The sequence below is a fragment of the Perca fluviatilis genome, chromosome 2, assembly GCF_010015445.1.
Source record: "Perca fluviatilis chromosome 2, GENO_Pfluv_1.0, whole genome shotgun sequence".
Lineage (NCBI taxonomy): Eukaryota > Metazoa > Chordata > Actinopteri > Perciformes > Percidae > Perca > Perca fluviatilis.
This window is the reverse complement of record NC_053113.1, coordinates 41945123-41967974: the sequence shown is the minus strand read 5'-3', so window position 1 is coordinate 41967974 and position 22852 is coordinate 41945123. Positions and strand designations below refer to the sequence as shown.

Here is a 22852-nt window from a genome sequence, read left to right as displayed (position 1 = left end):
CGTTAGCGCCAGTGATTTCACAAACAAACCCAGTAAATATCAGACGGGATGTTATCGTGTCTCATCCTACCTCCAGCCTTGAGCTGAGAGAGGTTATTTCTGAATAAACCTGAATGCCTCACAGGGTAATTCACATCCAGAATCAGCGGCAGCTAACAGTAATAATAACGGGGATGATATTAACGTCTGGCCGGCATGTGAGCTCTCCGAGCAGCATGTGAGGAGGAAAACACGGCGGGATGTCAAAGTTGGCAAACAAGCAAAGTACTGAAATTTGGCACCGTTTGATTTTACGTGAACCCATACTTGGTAATACCGACGTGATTCGGTTGGTACCGGTAAAAGTACAGGGTTCGGTACCCAACCCTAGCGGTATCTGACCTTTATGGGCCCAGTTTGTTTGTTGTTTTTGTTTTTTTGTATTCCGTGGATAGTAGAGAAGGGAAGTGGGAGGTTTTATGTTGGGTGGGCAGGGTTCGGGAAATGAAAACCTTGACATTTGTGTTCCATTAGTCTTGCATTGCCAGATCTGCCTCCACAGCTCTGCGGAGGAGGTTCTGGCTAGTCCACAAAGCATTCCGGGATGGGAGAAAAATGTGCTGTGGTTTATTGGCATTTCTTTAAACCAATCACAATCGTCTTGGGCGGTGCTAAGCCCCAGACACAATGGCAGTGCCTCTGCAAAATAGCCTCTGGAAGGAACTTGTTTTGGTGGAATATGTGTATGTTCAAAAGTTGATTTAGTGGTGCAACAGAAAACTCAGATTGGACAGATAGTCTAGCTAGATGTCTGGATTCACCCTGCAGAGATCTGAGGAGCAGTTAACCATAGTCCTCATAAATCAACCAGAGTTTAGAATGCCAACACAAAGAAAGAGGAAGGTGATGGACATCCGGCCGTAAATGAGGGACATCTGGCCGAAAAAGAGCAGAATTTGCGGCGGCACCTGAACAATCCCGGAAGTGGATCGTCTTTGATATAGACTAGTGTTCCATAGACAGTATTTGGTTTAAAGCTTAGTCTTGAATGGAATTTTAACACTTTGGTTGACTACTCATGACAACCAATGAACAGTTGCTCTTGGCCAGTTCTGGCTCATTACTGATAAGTCATAGGTACAAGACTGTGTACATATAAACTTTACGGGAAAAGTCAACCACAACTCCCAACAGCAAGATGAAAGCAGAGGCTGAGCTTTGTAGAACTTGTTCAATTGAGTAAATGCATTCAACAGTTTGAATTAATTCTTTCTGATTTTGGATCTTTTTTGGATCAATTCAACAACTATAGTGTAGTGTTGTTGTTCCTGATTGAATTGTGTGAATATGCGTAGACCAGGGGTCTTCAACGTTTTTTAAGCCAAGGCCCCTTATCTAGAGAGAGATGGAGAGGGGACCCCCAACATATTTAAAAAAATTAAGTTGCTTATTAAACTGGGCTTACAATAAAAGTCTAAAGCCTTTACATACCTTTTTTAGTGCACAGAAAACTAAGATATAAAATAAATTGTTGGTATGATTTTATAAATCATCTTTTAATGTTAAACATACATGTGGCACAGTGAATCCTTAGGATTAACTCTACTACCTTAGAGACTAACTAACCTACAGTATTGGCCAGTAAGCCTATCCTCAATGTGGTTTTCTTTCACAACTAGGCTGATTTATATTTGCTAATAATATGTTGGATTCATATTAAGAAATTTTATTTTTTAGAAAGACTTTCAAAATTTGCTAAGAAATTCCCTTCATCCATATGCCAGATGAAGGTCTAGTACCGAAACGTTGCCTACTTTATTTTTTGCAAGTTAGACAGTGTGCGTGAGTTTCTTTGCAACTTCTGACCTACTTTTCCCCGTCCGACACACCTGTCTCACATTCTAGATGTATGAAGAATTTTTCTGTACTGAAAAAACTTTTAAGAGATTAACAGTAATTTGGATGCCCTGCTGCTCTGGCTTATACTGTTTAGAACCTTTTAGTTGGCTTCTTCTCTACAACAATGATTGCTAAGGCTCATGGGTACTGTAGTATTTAGAGCCATTCAACATACTGTACTAAATTGATGGACCAAAGAAAAATGTCTCCTGAACAAATTTGAAAGTCACTGTAGTGTTGTCAAAGTATCTAGAGTTAATTTAAAGTCATTAAAAGTAATGTCAAATTGGACAAATACTTCTGAGACCTGGAGGGATACCAATTTTCCACTGACATCACCTGTGAATGTTTGAATAAAAGGAAGGACTGCCTTTTTTCAGCTGGAAAGCTGGAATACAACAAGTCAAATGTCATTTAGAAAAAGTTATGACAGCACTTTATCACAACTAAACTCCTGGAATGCCATAAACATCATACATTTATATCTTGCAGTGAGAGTATCCAAAGATTTGAAGCTTATGTTTACTGTATCATTTTTGACACAAAGGTTAGGCAGCTCAGCTCGGCTTAATTCTCCTGGACAGATCTCGGTATTATGATCAATGGGCAAGAGATGAAGTAAATTTAACAGGTATTGCAGTCACTTATAGAACTGCTACTGTATAAATGTCAGTGGGCATGGAATTGGATAGTCAGCAGATTATAAAAGTGCATTATTTCTGCTCTTCTGCTCCCTTAAATTGTCAATAGTCTTCTCAAGTTCCACAAGTTTATGCTGTAGTTGTAATATCGAGCTTGGATTTTCTACTTTCTATTTCGCTACCAGTTTTGTGTCCATGTGTTCAATGATTCATGTATGCAATGTTTTATTCTGATGCTCAGACCTTCGGATTTTCCAGATCTTTCTGCTGCTGTCCAGAAGTTCTCCCAGTCCTTGCAGGAGTTCCAGTTTGAGTGCATCGGTGATGCAGAGACAGATGACGAGGTGAACATCGGTAAGTTCAGTTTGGCCAGGCCGCGGAGGGCAGATTTCTCTCTCTCTCTTTGCTGTCTTTCATCATCTTTCCTCCCTGCTCTTCCCAGTCAGTCAGATTGTCTCCTCAATCAGAACCTTGTCTTACATTTATGTAGGGATTCTCTGGGGAGATACTTGAACTAGGGCTGTGCAATGAAACAAATTTTGATCGCAATTTCGATTTTCGGCCCCTTACGATCCCAAAAATAATGTAATCGAGAAAAACGATAATTTTGCACATTACATTTTGCAAGTAAACTCTTATTTTGCCTTGGGTTCTGTTCTCAAAAAGTTCAACGGCTAACGTGTTAAGGGACATTTCACAGATAAAGGTGTTTTCACTGTTTATTTGTTTCACTGTTTTTTAAGTTCAATAAATGCAACATCTTTCCAAAAGTCAATGAGTAATCTTGTCAAATAATCGTGATTTCAATATTGACCAAAATAATTTTGAAAATAATTTTTTCCATAATCGAGCAGCCCTAGCCTACACCTTGAAGACATTTGGCTGTAGTGCTGACACGTATCATAAGAGCTAATATCCTCCGGCCAAGAACCATGTGCTCAAAATGTTATTTTATTTCAGCAATGTTACATCAGTGAAAGTAGATAATGGAAAAAGGAAAACCTTTGGAGAGTCTTTGGGAGCTGGTTTTAGACAATATTAAGCACACTCTGCAAATTCTTGGAATGGGATTTGGCTTTGAGTATATAGATCTTAAAGTTATCTGTGATGCATGTATAATTAAGGCTATTGATTACCTTACAATGCTTCCCCTGTATCTTTTTTTTTAAAACCCTATAAAAGATCAAGGGGACTAATTGTGATCAGTGTCAGAGATTAATGGAGGTGCGAACCTCCTAGCCTCCAAAAGGAATATGCAAACAGCTGTGCAGAGGGCCTCTTGGCTCTAATGGGCAGGGCTCCCAGTCTGGTCTCTTCTTCCTATTCTTTTTTTGCACTGCTCATTATCCCCAGCTTGGGTCTTTCTCTCCCTGGCGCTGGAGAATGCTGAATTACTGTCCATCTGTGAGGGCTAGACTGGATATCGACCTCCTCTACATGAGGCTGTAATGTTCCCCCTGAATGCGTAATGAGTAGTCCTGCTTTCCTTTTTTTCTCCCAAAGCCGAAGAGGCTGCATGCAATTATGCTTATTGGAAAAATCCACACCCAAGTCCAAGCCTCATTAGAATCAAGCATGCTTTAATTGGAGACAATGCACCCCTTCCCTGGCCTTCAGTCAAGAGCGGTGTTGATCTCCGATTGAACAATGGATATTTTAGCTGCCCACCTGTTCTGTAGCTGGACCAGTTCAGTGTTTACAGTGCAAACCACAGGCACAATAGAAGCCAGTGGTTTGGCCGTGCCTTGGGCTGAAATGACAGAGCCACAGGCATCTGTTTGGAAGCATGTTATTGCTTGCAGATAACAGTACATTTAGTTGGGAGGACTGCTGGAATTTTTTAAATCAATTATTTTCCGTAGAATCGATTATTATTTTTTTTAATCAACGATTGCATCCAAATATTTTCTGTTTAAACGGTACCGCTGACGGCGAATACATCATATCTGCTTCCAGCAAAACAGATTGAAAGCAGAAAATCAATGTTATGTTTTTCTTTACAAATGGAATAAATGTCAGACTGACTGACATGTGATGTGCATTCTTCTTAGAAAACAATGCGTTTTTAGAAATGTCTCAAGATATATTGTCTCTGGGCGCCCAGATAGCTCAGTTGGTAGAGTGGGCGCCCAAATGTATAGGTTTACTCAATGCAGCGGGCCATGGGTTCGGCTCTGACCTGCGGCCCTTTGCTGCATGTCATTCTCCCCTCTCGCTCCCCTTTCACAGCTGTCCTATCAAAATAAAGGCCGAAAATGCCCCAAAAATTATCTTAAAAAATAAGGTATATAATCTGTAGAAGTGTATTACTCAACTTTTGAAGTAAATCGCAATACTCAATACTATCAAGAGCTGGGTGATATGGAGAAAATCAAATATCACGATATTTTTGACCAAATACATTGATGTTGATATTGCGGCAATATTGTAAGGTTGACAGTTGGTGCTTTCACAAAATATTTACTCAATGAGATTTTCGATAAATAATCATCAGTAATGTGGATACAATAACTAAGTGGGTAAAGGCAAATTAAATAGCTAAAACAGTCTCGTAAGTTCAGAAAATGACATCACTGTAATGCAGCCTTTAAAACAAGGAAAAGCCAACATGTGTCATATCACGATATTAGGATATCCAAAAATCAAGACAATTTCTAGCCTCATAATTGATATTGATATGATATTGATTTATTGCCCAGCCCTAATCGAATTGCAATAAATGAAAATCGCAATACAAATCGAATCGTCACCCATGTGTTGTTAAAGAATCGAATCGGGACAAAGGCATATTGTCCAAACCCTAATAATAAATAAAAAACACTTAAAAAGCTTAAAGACAAAACTTGCTAAAGAAGTCCACTGGGGACCAACTACAACCATTAGATCTGAGAAAAGTCATTTAGTTCCATTCATTCGGCATACATGGTGCCAGAAACGTCTTGGGTGCTGTGCATAAGCTGTTTAATGGTAGGAAAAGCCCTGGATCACGGGAAATAACACTAAACACAATGTCATCCTCTGCAAAACGTTTAATTCCTTGCATCCACAAGCCACACACTCAATGCTTACACAAGCAAAATAACACACTTAGTCCAATTATGGGGCAAGAAACTAATATTTTCTTAAAGAGAAATGAATTCCTCATACTACTACTGCTGTGTTCCCCCACCACCTCGGCCATGATTACTATTTGAGGAAAAAGTGAAACTGCCTGTTGAAATCAATCTAGTCATCAATGAAACTGAGCTTTCTAACTGACATAGCTAGACCCTTGTGTGAATGCCAGCCATGATCTTGATGCAATATCGGTATAGTTCACTTTGATGTTCCCAACTTCCCCACACAACATCCGCCATCCTGTATGTGCTGCCAGACGGGTTCACCTGACCTTTTATTGATTTCACGCTATGACTTCCTGCAGTGACATTCACATTCCATGCCAGTTATCCAGAAATCAATGGGGCCAAAAGATTGATGTGGCAATAGAAATTTAGATTTTTCGAAAAGTTACATGCCCTTCTCTCAGAAGGTCAGTCCTTTAGTGTCCAAGAGCTGTTCAGATCCTTCTGGGGTGGAACAAGTCAGATGAGGTCTAGATCTAGATCTGGAAAGTTAAATATCAAGCAGAAAGGCACCATTTAAACCCATTCAATTGATTATTAGAAAATCATCTTATAGTAGGCAGAAAATTGTACAGTACAGTACCCTTTATTTCCATATAAATTTCCACTCTTGAGGTTTTATTTCCTTCAGTGATTCATCAGGTCTATTGCCTTTCCTCCATTTACCAGTGAATGATATGCAAGCTGTAACCTCGCTTTGACTCCCATTTCCTTTCGTCGGAGTCTAATCTTGTCCCATCAACGGCTCCAGCTGTGCCCTTTACCCCCTGAGAGGTTTGTGCTGTTGATAAAGGAGCTAGTGGCGTTAATAGGAGACCAGCTTGCCTGCAGGGTCACTGGCACAAAATCATTGCGCCCTGGTCTTTAAAAGCTTTGGTGTGTAAATGGACCAAAGTGTCTAAGATGATGCATGGGTCCCCATGCCAGGCCGTCGCCGCTGATTATGATGTTACTGTGTTGGCAAGCAGAGCAGCTCGACCGCTGCTAAATGGCTGGACGCGGGGTGACACAGGGGGCTGACCAACAGAGGCCACACTGTATCTGGCCCTCTATTTAATGAAGCTGTGAAGCTATCAAGGCACAATTCTCTGGCAGATAAGATTCAATGTATTGTATGCGGAATTCATCCGGCCCTGTAGAATGTAATATAAGCTGCTAAAGTATAGCCCAGATGGTGTGAACATACCTGGACCCCAGCAGTCACTCCTACATTGTGACGGTGTATTGTAAAGCCTAGCAGGGGAAGAATATAAAGGGAAGCAATCAGTGGGTTCCATTCAATTGAAGTATTTATTTATTTATTTTACTGCAAGTCTTGCTTTTAAAATGGACAGCTGCATGATTTTATTAGATTCTAAAATGTGCTGCACTGAAAGCTCTGAATCTGCAGTGCAAATAAACATTTTAGCACCAACAGTGCTTGTGGGGTGCGATGAACATCTGATGTTTAACGACTGAGCCACTGTGTTAGAATATCCTTTTTTTCATCATCTGAACATAAAAACACAGTGGATCACTGTGTACTTACTCAATGGTGAACATATTGTGCAGGATGTTTCATTCATGTTGATGCATTTATTGACCAAACATATTTCACCTTTTAATACAATCTCATTTACTTTATTTTTACTTTATTTTTTTTTGATGATATGAAATGATCTTTCTTTCTTTTCTTTTTTTTTTTATTTCAGCCCAGTCATTCAAAGAGTTCTCCCAGCTGTTGACCACTGTAGAAGAAGAAAGAAGACGCTTGGTAAGAATGCAACTTTTGATATTTTGATTGAGGATTTTGTAAATGTAGGAAACAAAGAGAGGAAGAACATACGCCTGTCTGACTTTAACACTCTGTGGGATAAGCATTTGGACAGAAATTGGTTTGTGCTGTCTTATTTGTAATAATTTGGACTGGCTAACCAGTCAGTCACCTTATTCAGTTGCGGAAAAACATTGGTGCTCTATCGAAGTACAAAGAGGTTGGAATTACCCCCGAAACTTACAAAGTGGCAGAATTAGGAAATGAAAGAGAAAAACAGGTGCAGGACATACCCAGTACAGCGGAACATGGAATGCCTGGTACTTTATTGGTGTACTTAGATTGTGATAAGTTTCCTATTTATTTCCCTATGTTTGGTTGTTTCAGAGTAATTTGGCTTACCAGCTTCATGGTTGGCAGTGTTGCTGTTTGTGCAGAAAGAAGCCTGGGCCTGCACTTAGACATTTTAGAAGGTGCCTCAAGGCAGGAATTACTTTATTCCACATACTTCAGCTGTGCATCTGATTTACCGAGTCTGATATGCAAATGAGATCAGCTGCAGGTTTGCAGCCATAGGTTTTGTAACAACCTGAGACATTTTCATTAGGACTCCGAGAAAGAGCAGACTTTTTACAGCCACTTTTATTAGTTTTTTTTTTTTTTTTCTTCATCTAAGGGTGTGAGTGTTTGGTACCGCAAAGATTTACAGTAGTTTGGAATAACACTTTAGATGGAGAGCACAGATGGAGTTTTTTGAGATGGGTGTGTGTTTGCCAGTTTTAGACTTCCTGAAGTCCACAATGAGCTCTTTGGTCTTCTTGGTGTGGAGAGCCAGGTTGTTGTCCGTGCACCACGAGGATAGGTGCTGGACCTCCTCCCTGTAGGCCGTCTCATCGTTGTTGCGGACGAGACCAATCACTGTAGTGTCGTCTGCAAACTTTACAATGTTGTTAGAGCCACGTTTCTGTTGCGTGTCAGTTGCGTGGCGGCTGCGTGGCGTTTTCTGTGTCTTTGCACACCAGAAACGTGTCTGACGCGGCGCTGTTGCTGCTGCTAGCCTTGTCTGTAAACATGTATGTTTCCCATAAACATAAATATATACTGATTTTGATTACAGCAAAGACAACGTCGGCAGTATTGACAGCAAAATAGGCTACAGAATATTTCGTTCTGTATTGACGAGTGCAATATTGGAAAATTGATAATGAATTACATTTATATCTGCATTTGTGTCAAAACCTAGAGACTTTCAAACAAAATGTCATTTATTAAATGTACTCGTGTCAAAATGACATATAAACATCTTTTCGTATTCTATTTTGCGTGGAAACACTTCCAACACGCTTGCTTGTCGCGTGAAAAATAGGCGTCGGTCCTATTTCTAGCATGCACGTGTTTTCGGCCATGCCTGAGACGTGCGTGTCACGCACCACCCACGCTCACACCACGCAGCCAGTGTGCAGGAGGCCTTAGTATTAGGTGAAGTCATTCTAAGAATGTGAGAATAATGTGATTCAAGCTCTCGCACTGTGCATCATTTCCATATGGATGCACACATTTACTGTACCTCTGCTTCACTATTGGGTTGTATAGATTTTACAGTAATGGCTGCTAAAACATATGCTCATCCCATAGATGTTCATATAAAGTCTCAAATTGATGTGAGCATTTCCCTGCTGACTTTCAAAGTGCAGCTTAATTTTATGATGGAAAGAGTTGCCCTTTGAAGATGTGGGTCACCTCCATGCAGGCCATGTAGCTTTATGGAATATCGTGTCATCCTAATCAATTTGACAAGCATAAAGGCACCGCTCATAAATTCATATGGCCTATAGAGCATGTTATTTTCCCCCCAAACTTTGATCTGTAAATTATTTAATTGCTGTAGATGATGCATAGGCTGTAACACCCATGTCAGTCTGAACCGTTAAGATCTGGATAATTTAGCAATTATGCAGAGCTTGGAAATATTTCCTCCAGGAAGGGGGGAAAAAAAAAAAGGATGTGACATACTTGCCAGTAAACTCGTGCGACACAGGGCTAGTTGGCTCTCATTGCCCATGGTCCAAACTAGACTCATATGGTCGTGACTCTGCACTGTTAAAAACTAAAAGTGTATGAAAACCGTAATATTCCGGTAGCTGGGACGCCAAAAGAAATATTGGAAAAATAACTAAAAATAACCTTCTTGTAAAAATACAGTAGTTTTCCATAATAAAAATACAGTTTGTAGCTTTGATTTGTATTTGATACATATTTCTTTTGCTTTTCAATTTTATTTTATTTTTTTATATAATTGTTTTGGCCATTTTAGTCCTTTTTATTTGATTATTTGATAGGACACGAAAGTCACAAAAGGGGCAATAGATGGGGAACCTGTGGCCGCTGCGTCAAGGAGTAAACCTCTATATATGGGCGCCTGCTCTACCAGGTGAGCTACCCAGGCGCCCTTGCTTTTCAATCTTTAATGAATTATAATTACACTTGTAAAAACTAATTTTCTCCGTTCACTATTTGATCTAATTAAAGAAATGTATTTACAGTATTAAACTTGAATTTAACAGTTTAGTCTATTAAATAAAACATTCATATTTGTGAAATTATAATAAATTTCTGAATGCATTTAAACAGTCTTTTTATGTGAGAACAAATGTCTATGTTCTTTAAAAAAGTGAACATTTTATGGTTATTCACGGTTACCCTTTTTTTTTTAAGTTCTTTTTGTTATAAGAATACAGGAATAATCTTTAAAATAAAACAGAATCATTTTTCTGGTGTAGTGATGGTCATTTGATGGCTGCCGAGGATGATCAGGGCAGATTTTAGCTACGATTGTTTTAAAAACACCCTGTTTTTTTATTTTCTGAGTGCATGTCACGAAGATGAATGCATCCATTACATATTTTGGGGTCTTAAATCTCCATGTCACAAAGAGGGAACACTGCGTTACAGTGTGACGTGTTTACAGCATTTGTATTCACAAATAATAGAAAGCCAGAAAGGCGAGAAATGCATATTAATGCAGGTGTTTGCAGTTCTTCTAAAGCATCTAATTTCAAAAGGTTCAAAGAAACCAAAACAAATCCAGATGACAGGCAGCGACACGGCTGAACTGCCAACAGAACTGAAATTACAGTACATCACAGCTGTGAAGAAGAAAAAACCGCAAGACTGCAACCGAACGCGCGATTGCAAAGTAATGTAAATAAACTTCATAAATCAACGCATCCCCATGACTAGTCACAGATGCTATAGGATGCAGTACTTCTTTCAGCTGTGATAGATGTAATGAGCAAGAACCTATTCATAGCACAGACACCCTCCCTGGTATACTGTATCCCTGTCGACTGGCTTGAAAGGCATCCTCTTTGCATCATCTCTTTTCTCTTCACCTAGCGGTCTCCTGTCTCATCAGATCACAGGAACACGCCTCTGATCCTTGCACGTTGAGCTGCCGCTTGATTGTAATGTTGGTAAAGCAGGAAGTAAAAGCTTATTCCCCACTTGGACGCATTTCAAATCTCTTGGGATACAAGTGTCAGCAACGTAACTAATGCCATATGTAAACGTAGTATTTTTAAAATCCTTATGATATATAAAAAAGGATTTTTTGATATAGTTTTCTAAGAAGATTACTGAGGTGGTGCTTACTTTGAACTGAAAGCAACTTTCTTTCTTTCTTTCTTTGCTGCTCTTATATATAACCTGTTAACTGCTAATGACTCACCTCACTTGGGGGTGTACAACTTTGATTGACACTGCTCTAACTTCATTTTCAAGCTCATTTTTATAAATATAGCCAGTTCAGTGATGGTTAGGCAGGTTGCCAGGACCAGGACTCGCACCCAGCATATTTCTACATCTCAATATCAGCCACAGTTTTCACAACAGTGCCACCTTGGCATAAATTGAGCTCCATCACGAATAATCCCAAAAAATATGCGCTTTTATGTAGTCGAGGCAATATAATCCGCCTCAGCATGGGAAACTGCATTAAATGTCCTTATCTCCACTGTAGCAATTTAAAATGCAATCAAAGTGAAAATAAGAAACTCTATCCAGATGCCCAGCTCTGTCCTGCTGTTGTGCATCAGGATAAACATTGGACAGTGGGGGTGACACAAATTCGATTTCAAATCGAAGATCGATCGAAATGAGCTTTGGATTGCGACTATTACGAAAGCAGAATGTTTCCTCAAATATTTTTTATTCTCTCGCCACCCCCTGCCTACTTTCGCATGTCTGTAGAAAGAAAGAAAAAACACAATGTAACTTACCGGCTGGTGGCATGCAGCTAAAGACACAGGGTGACGTTAGTTTAGCGGCTGACTGCAGCTTGACTTTTCCAGACACAATGGCCACTGCCGGAGTCAGAGGACGGAGAAACGACAGAAGTGGAAAATCCTCCTGCTTCCCTGAAGTCACCGGTGTGGTAGTCTAACATTGCCAGACCTATCTCCACAGCGCTGTGGAGTAAGGTCTGGCTACACCACACATACATTCTAGGATAGGAGAAAAAAAAACACCCTTGGTTGTTTGCATTTCTTGAAACCAATCACAATCGTATTGGGCTGCACTAAGTTCTGGATGCGGTGACGTTGCCTCTGTACAATAGTCTCAGGAAGGAACTCCCTGCAGGAATTTGCACCCTGCAAAAGAAACCACCACATACAATATTAAATGAAGTTAACGGCAAACCCAAAACTCAAACTGTTGATTCAATGTACCCTTCTGCCATCCAGTGGCTCTTATTGTGGCATCGCCGTCACCGTTGGAAAGAAAAAGGGATAAAATCGAAAATGGAATCGAAACGGTAGATTTGGAGAATCGTGACAACCCAATTTGACAGACTTTGGCAAATGGACAAAACTTTATCATTTCACAAATTCCTCATGAAAAACAAAGAAGGAATCATTTTCCAGGATAGGTATGTGGTCCACTGTGCTACGGCTGATTTAGCTAAGGTACTGTAGCTAAAAGCTTCCTAACCAGCTTTTTTGTGTCATGGTTTTCTTTCCATTATAGAATTTTTCAGTGCTGCTATTATTCTTTTGGAATTTCTCTCAATCTCTTCACTGGTAATAAGCTCAGTCAACAGTTTTGAAATACTATAATACCTCTGGAAATGTATTGAACATCAAGTTATGCAGTAATTCAGTTGTAATATTGGGAAATACAGCTCTGTATATGCCTCTAGATTGAATCCACATTTTGCTTACACTGAAGGGCCCAGAGCATTTACTTCATTCATATTCTTAAAGTAGTGTACATATTCCTATTGACTTTTACTATGTGCTGCTGGATTACAAATACACAGACTGAGCTTTGCAAACCCTCAGCAGCAACCAGTCCACATACCCTCTGATTTACAGATGGCAAAGAACTATGATAAATGGCTCGTATAGATCATGTCAGCAGTGTTATGGAATGTCTTTTCATGTATATTGTGCTATTACCATATCACTTTTGCATATCCTTCTTCTTACTTATACCTCACTTTGCACCGACTTTGTAATGCCTAATTAATCTGCACTTTATTGTATCCTTTTGTATTCTGTATTCATGTATTAAATTGAATGTGAAACTGTATGTTGTCCTGCACGCTTATGCTTCTCTTGGCCAGGTCGCCGTTGCAAATGAGAACCCGTTCTCAATGGCCAAAGTGGTTAAATAAAGGTTAAATAAATAAAAAAATGTTCATCAAGTAATAATATTTTGTCTTTTTCTCTATGCAAAGGAAAAAAATGGATAAATCATAAAGTCGCAGGCTGAAATGGCCCCCGTTTGGTGTGACAAGCAGCAATTCAGGAGAGTTTGTAAATGCTCTGAAGAAGTAAATAATGTCAGATTTGTCTTTGAATTGCGCCCTTTTGTAGAATAAATACAAAGGAGATGCAGTAGTTCTCATAAAGTCGTCATAAATAAGAATGATAGCCCATGTTATGCTACCAGATATATAGACCACATTTATATTTTTCTACAGCTGTTGAATAATGCAATGTTTGACTATAAAAGACATTTTGGTGGCAGAGGAATAAATAGAACTAATAGTTGAAAGCACATGAGGAATAAAAGAACATATAGCGATCTTTGGTGAAAACTTTCCCTTTCATGACTTGCATTCATGTGTTTCACTAACAGCGAGTCATGTCCGCACAATGTTCATCACATCTGATCAAAATGCAGTCGAGCTCGTTAAAGTCACAACAGAGAAAGTTACAAAGTTACAAAGAACCATTAGCAGAGACACTTATGTTGACAGCCTGACATTTATTTAGAAAGTGAATAGTAGTTCTTACACACGTTACATTGTATGCTGGTTTCTGTATCAGTGCAGCCTGTTCTCATTAACCATTCGTACATATCGCTACGAAAATGAATGCACTGTAATTTGTATGTTTTCCACATATTTATTACTGTATGCGCCACAGTGACTGCCGCTGTGGTCCATGTAGGGAGGAGGTCGGGGTGGGTGGGTGGGTCATAAAACACCTGGCTTTTAAGCAGGGGGAGCAGAGTTTGTGTCCTGGGGAAAATACAAGACTGGTGAATTTTTCTGCAACAATTTGTGCCTTTTCTGCATCAATTTATGGTGCACATTTCTGTAATTATGTTAAGGAAATTATTCTAAGATATTTTTTTTGGGGGTGATGCACTGGCCAGTTTTGATTAAATTAAATTACACCAATGCTTCAGGGGACCAGTGTTTTAATCCATACCACAATCTTTTTTTCTAATCTTAACTAGTCGTTTTGGTGCCTAAACTTAACTGTCGTCGCCAAGGACAGTCCCCTTTTGTCGCTGCCCTGTACTCGGAGCCCTGTACTCGGAGCCCTGTACCAGGTGCTCTGCACTCGGTGCCCTGTACTCGGTACTCACAGTAACCTTTTTTCGGCTAAACTCAACTGTAAAGACCGGTAACGGCCGGCGGTCGCCGTTATTACGTAGGATATCACAGGAATTGGTGTGCATATGTTTTCATATGAACCCGTTCAGGAGAATGCGTTGATCAGTGTAACATATTATGGCATTTCCAAACATATTGAGCTACACAGATACAAAATCAGGGATGACAGCACACAAAGTACAATGTAGAGATGAGGTATGTGTGATTGTCCGGGAGAGAGTACCAAACGCGCATATTCAGCTGTCTGTCATTGGCTCAAATATTGTTCCCTGTCAAGGTATGGTATGGAAGATGACAAGCTTATTCAATATCGTCAGAGCACTTTGCACTGAACACCTTTTTATCTTATGATAAATTGTTCACTGTCACATGAGAGAGCACAAAGAGGAAATTCCTTACATGTTTTCCAGATCAGCGCTGTCATTGCATGTTCATCTGCTTGGCTGGAGGGTCTTATTCGGCTCTTTTATGTAATTTGAAAAATCCTTTGGTCTGCAGAACTCAATTAGCGCATCTCAAACCAACACATGTTCACTAAGTGTATGAAATCTATCTTAACGAGGGAAGTATACATGAAATATTGTGAATTCTACTAGCTCAGACTAGCTTTGTGCTATACTTTTACCGCATTGGCTCCCAGATGGTGTTTCTATTTGTAAGGTTTGTAACTGCTAATAGATTATGGCAGACAGATGTGGCAGCTGTAGCCACGCATTGATAAAAAAGAAACTTGTCACACTCACACTGAGTGGGTATTAACTTTCAGCAGCAGATCCTGAAATCAAACCCAGATTCCCTCCATTCCCCTTAATCCCATTTCACATCTGGACTGAATCTACAAACCAAAAATGGAAGGACACAGACTGATAAGAGTCACTGAAACCCAGACATTTCAAAGCAGATGGAGAGAAAACCTGTATGTCTCAAATGGAGCCTCCTGTCCTTTGTGGAATGTTGACTAGCATACTGTATACCTACGGTGCCTCTGCTGCATGGGATAGACTCAATTTCTGTTGGCCTTGTCAAGCATGAAGCGTTTTATTGTCTGTTCTGTTGGCTTGGCGGGCAGCCAGCCATGAAATCTTTTTTTTTTTGCTTCTGCACTTTGTGATTGGCTTACCACCTACCCAAGTGTGTTATTTCTACGGGAAGACTTCCCAAAATCTATCTTTTAAAAAAAAGATTTCTGCAATAATCCCCCTGCTGATAACCCTTTCAACAGCATAAAAAGAGTGAAAGTGCTTTAGGTTATGCATGGTTTGAGCAGGTTCAGCACTGCTGAGCGTGGATGGCATTTAGGAGTGGAAGGGCAGTGCCCTGATGTTGTGGCTTCCGGAGTAATGATCGTACCCCCCCCCCTGGGAAGGAGCCTTTTATGGCTACGCTGGAAAACAGAGAGTGTTTTCCTGTTGTTGATGACGATGTTGTTGTTATTTCATTGAAAGGAAAAAAAATCATCAAAAATCATCTTTTGTTGTATCCCAACTCATACAATTCTTACTGTCATGTAAATCCTGTGAACGATTACATTAAATTGCATTTATGGGTCATTGTGCTTAAAATGAATGCTGTATTTAAATAAAATAAAAATGTAAATACTCTCATGAACGGGTTTGTATGATATCCTACGAAAACGTATGCACACTAAAACGTATGATATCATACGAAAACTAGGAGATCGCCGGCTGGTCACATGAGATCGGGCTACAGAGCTCCATGACGCTGAGCGGCAGTTGCTAACTGTTTAAGCCGGTACAGCGCTTCCTGCCGCCGGCTACCGACCTCCGTCACAGCTCCTGGTATTAGCGGCACTTAGTAGATGTGTTTAGCCGCTACAGAGCTCTGCTACGCTGGCTACAGTGCTCCACATGGTGCTCCGGTAGGTCAGCGGTAGTTATGTGGTTCAGTTACCCAAGAATAGGTGACTGTGAGCCGGGTACAGAGCACCGCGAGCTACCTGTCGTTTCGATGGACATTACAGTTAAGTTTAGGCAATAAAAAGTGAGCATCATGCAGCGACGAGAGTTGCATTTAGGCACCGAAACGACTAGTTAAGTTTAGGAAAAAGATTGTGGTTTGGATTAAAACACTCGTAAAGGCCCTGACGCACCAACCCGATTATTGGCTGTCGGACAGTCTGGCGAGGTCGGTGACTCGAGTCTGTTCGGTGTGTTCCGTGCCGTCGTCAGTCGGAGGAGCCGTCGTCCTTCATTTGGGCCGATTGGACTTGTTGGATCGGAAGGCGGGCAGTCGGACTCAATGACCAATCTGATTGGTGGAGTGCTAACCCGGAAATGACGAGCGGGATGAGCGTGACTAATGCCTCTCAAAATCTGACGAAAATCTGAAACGAAGACCGATTCAGCAACTGCACTGCCTAGTTCTCACTTAAAATGTTTTCAGAAACACGTTTCGGTGAACTATTTTCGTAAAATATGAGATCGTATTCCGAACGAGCCACCATTATGGTCTGGCTTTGAAATTCGGGAGAAGCCAGACCCACCTGACGCGTTCGTCCAATCAGGTGCCGGTTTTCATTTTTTGGGCGACAATACAGATTAGCACCGTCTGCTGTTACGTCTCGCGCAGAACGTACGCTCAGTCCGACTGCCTTTTCTGCTGAAGGTCGGCCGTCAGGTTGGTGGTACAGAGCCTTAAGGAACACGCATCTCCTGGGGGAAAGGCTTTTGTCTTCCCCGGGAAACAAACTCCGCTCCCTGGCATGAAAGTCCTGTGTTTTAACAGCCAGCCATGTTAGCACCTGTCAATGTGGCGCATACAGCAACAACAAAAAGGTGGAAATCATACGAATTAAACTGCTTTACTTTTCGTAGCTTTTCAAACGTATGTTTCATGAGAACTGGCTGAAATAAACGTGAATTCTTAAAGAAAAAGGTCAGAAATCCCACTTATAGACTAGAAATAACAGCTAATTTCTGTCTCAATTTCGTTCCCAGTTTTCACAACAGTGACACCTTGGCAGAAATTGAGCTCCATCATGAATCGTACGCATGCTCTTTTATGTAGTCGAGGCTAAATAAACATAGACTCAGCATTGAAAACTGCAATTATTATTATTATTATTATTATTATTATTATTAATTCATCCTTATCCCTACCATAGCAATTTCAAATTCCATCAAACTGGACATCACAAACTCTATTCAGACTCCCTTCTCTGGGCTGAACATTAGACAGACTTTGGAAATTGAAAAAAAACAAAAAATAACTTTATCATTCCACAGATTTGCCACTGAAAAACAAAGAAGAAATAATTTTTGAGGATATGTATGTGGTCCGCTGCGCTGCAGCTGATTTAGCTAAGGTAGCTAGCCATAAAGCTTCCTATCTCATTTTTTTGTTCCATGCTTTTCTTTCCATTATATACTTTTGTTTCCTAGGCCTGCTATTATTCTCTTGGAATTTCTCTCACCCCCTTGCTTAAAAATAAAACTGTATTTAAATTAAAAGAAATGTAAATTAAAATGTGATTGTTGTAATTCTTAAAGGTCCCATGGCATGACAATTTCACTTTATGAGGTTTTTTAACATTAATATGAGTTCCCCCAGCCTGCCTATGGCCCCCTAGTTGCTAGAAATGGCGATAGGTGTGAACCGAGTCCTGGGTATCCTGTTCTGCCTTTGAAAAAATTAAAGCTCAGATGGGCCGATCTGAGGCCTGTACTATGAAACAGGATTTGGCGTTAACGAGCTAACTTCAGGTTCAACCCAGGATTTTCTGTATCACGACGGTGGATTAGTTGTTATCAGGTTCAATCGCCATGGTAACTTATGATGAACACCTAACCTGGTCGGGAGCAGGTTACGTTGGAGATTAGAGATCAACCGGTGTTAAAGCACCGCCTACTGACCAATCAATAGGTCGATTGATAACGGCGTCACCGTTCTTTAAAATATCAGGCGGAGCTCGGTGCAGAGAGAGAGAGAGAGAGAGAGAGAGAGAGAGAGAGAGAGAGAGAGAGAGAGAGAGAGAGAGAGAGAGAGAGAGAGAGAGAGAGAGAGAGAGAGAGAGAGAGAGAGAGAGAGAGAGAGAGAGAGAGAGAGAGAGAGAGAGAGAGAGAGAGAGAGAGAGAGAGTGAAAAAAAAAGAAAAAAAAAAAAAAAAGAGAATCAAGCTCATAAAAGTTAAAACATTTAGAGACCGACATTCCCTGATGGGTATTTTTATGAAATATATATATTTTAATATGAGGGAATTACATATCGGCTATTTGTCGGCTTCTTGAGCCGTGTGTCGCCAATGCGCACATCGGTTTGAATTATGTTTTTATATATTTTATTTGTTCTCACGATCACTTCCTACTGCCAGGGTTGCAACTGAAATAATAGGCTAAAGCAACAACAGTTTATGGAAAGCACAAGTGTAATTATGGTCAGATCTTGGTCCTGACTGATGGGGAAGTGATATTGGAGTTGGGATTTAAACATCTACAGCGTCTGCTATTTTTTTTGCCAGCTTTCCTTCATGTTTTAGGAATCAGCGACTGTATTGCGTTTTCCCTGTAAAACCGAGTCTGTGTTCTTCATATTTATGTAGAATTATAGTTTGCTCTTCTTGTTTAAAGTATGCGGCTCTGGTAGATGTTTGCGATTGGTCGTGCTGTGCAAACACCGCCTCTTTTATCTGAACGCGCATCTCTAGATTGGAAAAACCTGGGTTGACTGAACTAGTTGATAATCAGCGTCGTGATACAGCTTATGTACAGCTTTGTTGATCTTGCTTCGTAGTACAGGCCTCTGGAATCTTCTCCTTATGAGGTCATAAGGAGCAAGGTTACCTCCCCTTTCTCTGCTTTGCCCGCACAGAGAATTTGGCCCACCCATGAGAGAGAGACATCATGGCTTTCAAACGAGCAAAGTGGCAGTTGGTCAAGGCCACACCCCCACCCTCCACCTTGCCCCCCCTCTCCTCCTCAATAGCATTTAAAGCTACAGACACAGAAATGGCACATCCTAAGGAAAGCTCATTGTGGGACTGACTCTAGTGGCTGTAATTCTGCACCAAGGCTGAATTTCGGGAAAGAGACTTCAGATACAGTATTAGGGGACCACTAAGGTCTATAAAAGAGACTTCAGATACAGTATTAGGGGACCACTAAGGTCTATATAAAAGAGACTTCAGATACAGTATTAGGGGACCACTAAGGTCTATATAAAAGAGACTTCAGATACAGTATTAGGGGACCACTAAGGTCTATATAAAAGAGACTTCAGATACAGTATTAGGGGACCACTAAGGTCTATATAAAAGAGACTTCAGATATAGTATTAGGGGACCACTAAGGCCTATATAAAAGCATCCAAAAAGCAGCCGGTCATGGGACCTTTAAAGAAAATGGTCAGAAATCCCACTTATAGACCAGGACTTACACCAAGCTGATATCCCGCTTTTAGTGTCAGGTTATGTATTTTTAAAGGGTGAGACCTGCTGTGTGCCTTTTATTATGCCCTCTGCTGCTTTTGTAATGTGATCAGTATTTCAGGAAAAGAGTGTTGCCATATTAGTTTTAGCCAGAATGTGTTGAGAGTATTTTTACACAAAGAAAGCCTTAGCTAGTCCTCATTGCAAGTTCAAAAAGGATTCCTGAAAATGAACAAGACTCTTTAAATTGCTCGAGGACACTGGCCATGCATGGCAGACAGAGGAAAAACTAAAGACGTATTTTGTGTTCAATGGACTCTCAGCTCATTAAGGAGTCAGATATGAATGACATGAAGTCACTATAAATAATCTTATTTTTCATTATTCAAGGTTTAGAAGAAAAAGCATGGCAAACTCTGTGTTCTTTAGAGCGTTCTCTCCAATCTTAGACAGTATTCAACAAGCTGTAGCATCTACATTTTTCTCGTGTGCAAGATACATGTTGTAATTCCGTCCAGGTTTTCCTGCTCTTCTATGAGATAAACAACAAAAAAAACCCTCACAGTCCCTTAAGTGCTGATTTGCTGCACTGCGTTGCGTTTATTTCCCATGTTGAGAGTTTTCCTTTGGTTTACATTTTCTTTGACAGCCTTTAAAACACGTTTAATTATACATAATGTGTCTATGCCACAGAGCTGGAAGCAGAATGGTAGAATGTGTGTGTGTCTGGGGCAAGGCATGTGCTGCTGCTGTTCTCAGGATTTAACAGTACAGTAACTCAGCTCTGTGGGTAACTTGTGTGCTGAGCTGTGAACTGAGGAATGTCCTGTTGACCCTGAAACAACAGTGTGAAATAAAGGCAGCCATTGTTCTTAGCAACATCCATGGTGGCTGGTTTAATGAAAGTCTCAAAGTATTTGGAACAGACAGTATCCAACCTTTGTGCTATCCGCCCCCACAGCTCATATTAACTTTAGGTAGCATGATAGCACTGTTTATATCATTATTCACCTCTATCAGGTATACTACTGAAAGTCAGAATTTGATTTGGTATACTGTGTATAAACAATAGAGAGAACAGAGAGAGGAAATCCTCCCGTGATTTTCTTTGTCTTTTATTTGATGATTTAAAAAAAGAACCACATAAAACACTGCACAGAGTAATTATGTAGGCCGACATTAAACATGTTGTGGTAGTCGCTCCGTCAGTATGGAGTTGGGTTGGGAACCGGAGGGTTAATGGTTCAAGTCCTCCCCATACGGACCAAAGTATGGTGGTGGACTGGTAGCTGGAGAGGTGCCAGTTCACCTCCTGGGCACTTGCCAAGGTGATCTTGAGCAAGGCACCGAACCCCCAACTGCTCGGGGCACCTTTCCATGGGCAGCTCTGTCACTCTGACATCTCTCCATTAGTGCATGTGTAGGTACTGAGCATGTGTGTGTAATTCAGGCCTGTGTGTAATGTGTATAATAACAACCGAGTCAAAAACATTGTAATTTCCACTTGCGGGATTAATAAAGTATACATTATTATTATTATTATTATTATTATTATTATTATTATTATTATTATTATTATTATTATTATGTTTTTCATAATAAAAACACAAAGTCCAAAGGTACCAATACCGTATCTTCGAGACCGGTTTCTGAACAACACATTTTTCAATAACAATTTTATAGATCCATTTTAACAAAAAGAAATTACAACATTACACATTATGGCACAAATCTTCTGTATTTATTATTCAGCTCCTACTCCGTGAGCTCGGTCTCTCTGTGTAACGTAGAGTTTTCCCTGCGTGTCTCTATGATGTGTAATGTTAAACAGCCAATCACAGACATTATTAGATCTTGGTAGAAGCATGCTGCATGCTGATTGGCTCACTGACGCTGATGAGATTTACTCTTTAGGTATTTCAATTCGGTATTGAATGACGAGGCGTTTTTTGCCAAAGAAAGTATTGAATTATATATATATATATATATATATATATATATATATATGTATATATAGCCAGCTTAAGGCCGGCTTCACACTGGCTGTGTGGCGTGAGCGCAGAGTTTCTGTTGCGTGGCGGCTGCGTGGATCTTTCTGTCTTTTCACACCAGAAACGTGTCTGACGCTGCTGCTGCTGCTGCTAGCCTTGTCTGTACACATGTATGTTTCCCATTGATAAAATGCACTCACTAGTATACTTCATGTTAACCATAAATATATATACTGATTTAATTCGCACAAAGACGTCAGCAGTATTTACGGCAAAATATGCTACAGAATATTTCGTTCTGTATTGACAGGTGCAATATTTGAAAATCGATAATTATTTTTATTTATGTTCTTAACTACATTTATATCTGCATTTATGTCAAAACCTCGAGACTTTCAAACATCGCGTGAAAAATAGGCGTTGGTCCTATTTCTAGCATGCACGCGTTTTCGCCGCGCCTGAGACTTGCGTGTCACGCAGGCAGTGCGCAAGCTCTAACCTGTTGACATGGGAGCCGAAATAAAAATGGACACGCTCACACACAACCGCTCCATACCGCATGCGCGCTGACACTACGCCACGCAGCTGACACGCTCACGCCACGCAGCTGACACGCTCACGCCACGCAGCTGACACGCTCACGCCACGCAGGCAGTGTGCATCCGGCCTAAGTAACACACACCTATCACTCCACAAGATAAAACAGCCCAATAAGTGCAGACAATGCAATCAACATATGACAGCAGGCAGTGGGGTAGCTATGCCAACGTGCTTCTTTCTTTCTCGGTCATAAAAGGTAAAACACATTTAGAATTGAAATTGAGAATCCTGCATGGTTACTATGTAACCATTTCTTTAAGACCACTTTAAACGTGCTCAGTGAAACACTGTTTCAGATTATTCCCCTGCACTGCTGCACTGTAGACAAATGTGTTGTTACCCATTAGACTATTGAATCAAAAAGGAATCCAATCTGTCAAGCTACTTCTTGTATGATTTTCTCTTAGTGTTGAACCAAATAATTAATGAACCCTTGTGTTTTCTTCCTGTCGACCATGAGCTTGTTGTCCTTTTTGTCGCTTTTTTTAGTTAAAAAAAGCTGAAATTATGAATTATTTGGACTAATGGTTAAGACCAGAGGATGTTGAGTGCATCACAGAATGTCCACGTTTAGTTTC

The 22852-nt window shown here is 40.4% G+C and overlaps 1 protein-coding gene across 1 annotated transcript in view; it reads left to right on the top strand.

The window, feature by feature from the left end:
• Positions 1–22852, top strand: part of LOC120547924 (rho GTPase-activating protein 42) — a 109364-nt gene that overhangs the window by 28373 nt on the left and 58139 nt on the right. The window contains 2 exon segments of the mRNA XM_039783755.1: positions 2778–2873; positions 7333–7394. Coding sequence (XP_039639689.1) covers positions 2778–2873; positions 7333–7394 — 158 coding nt within the window.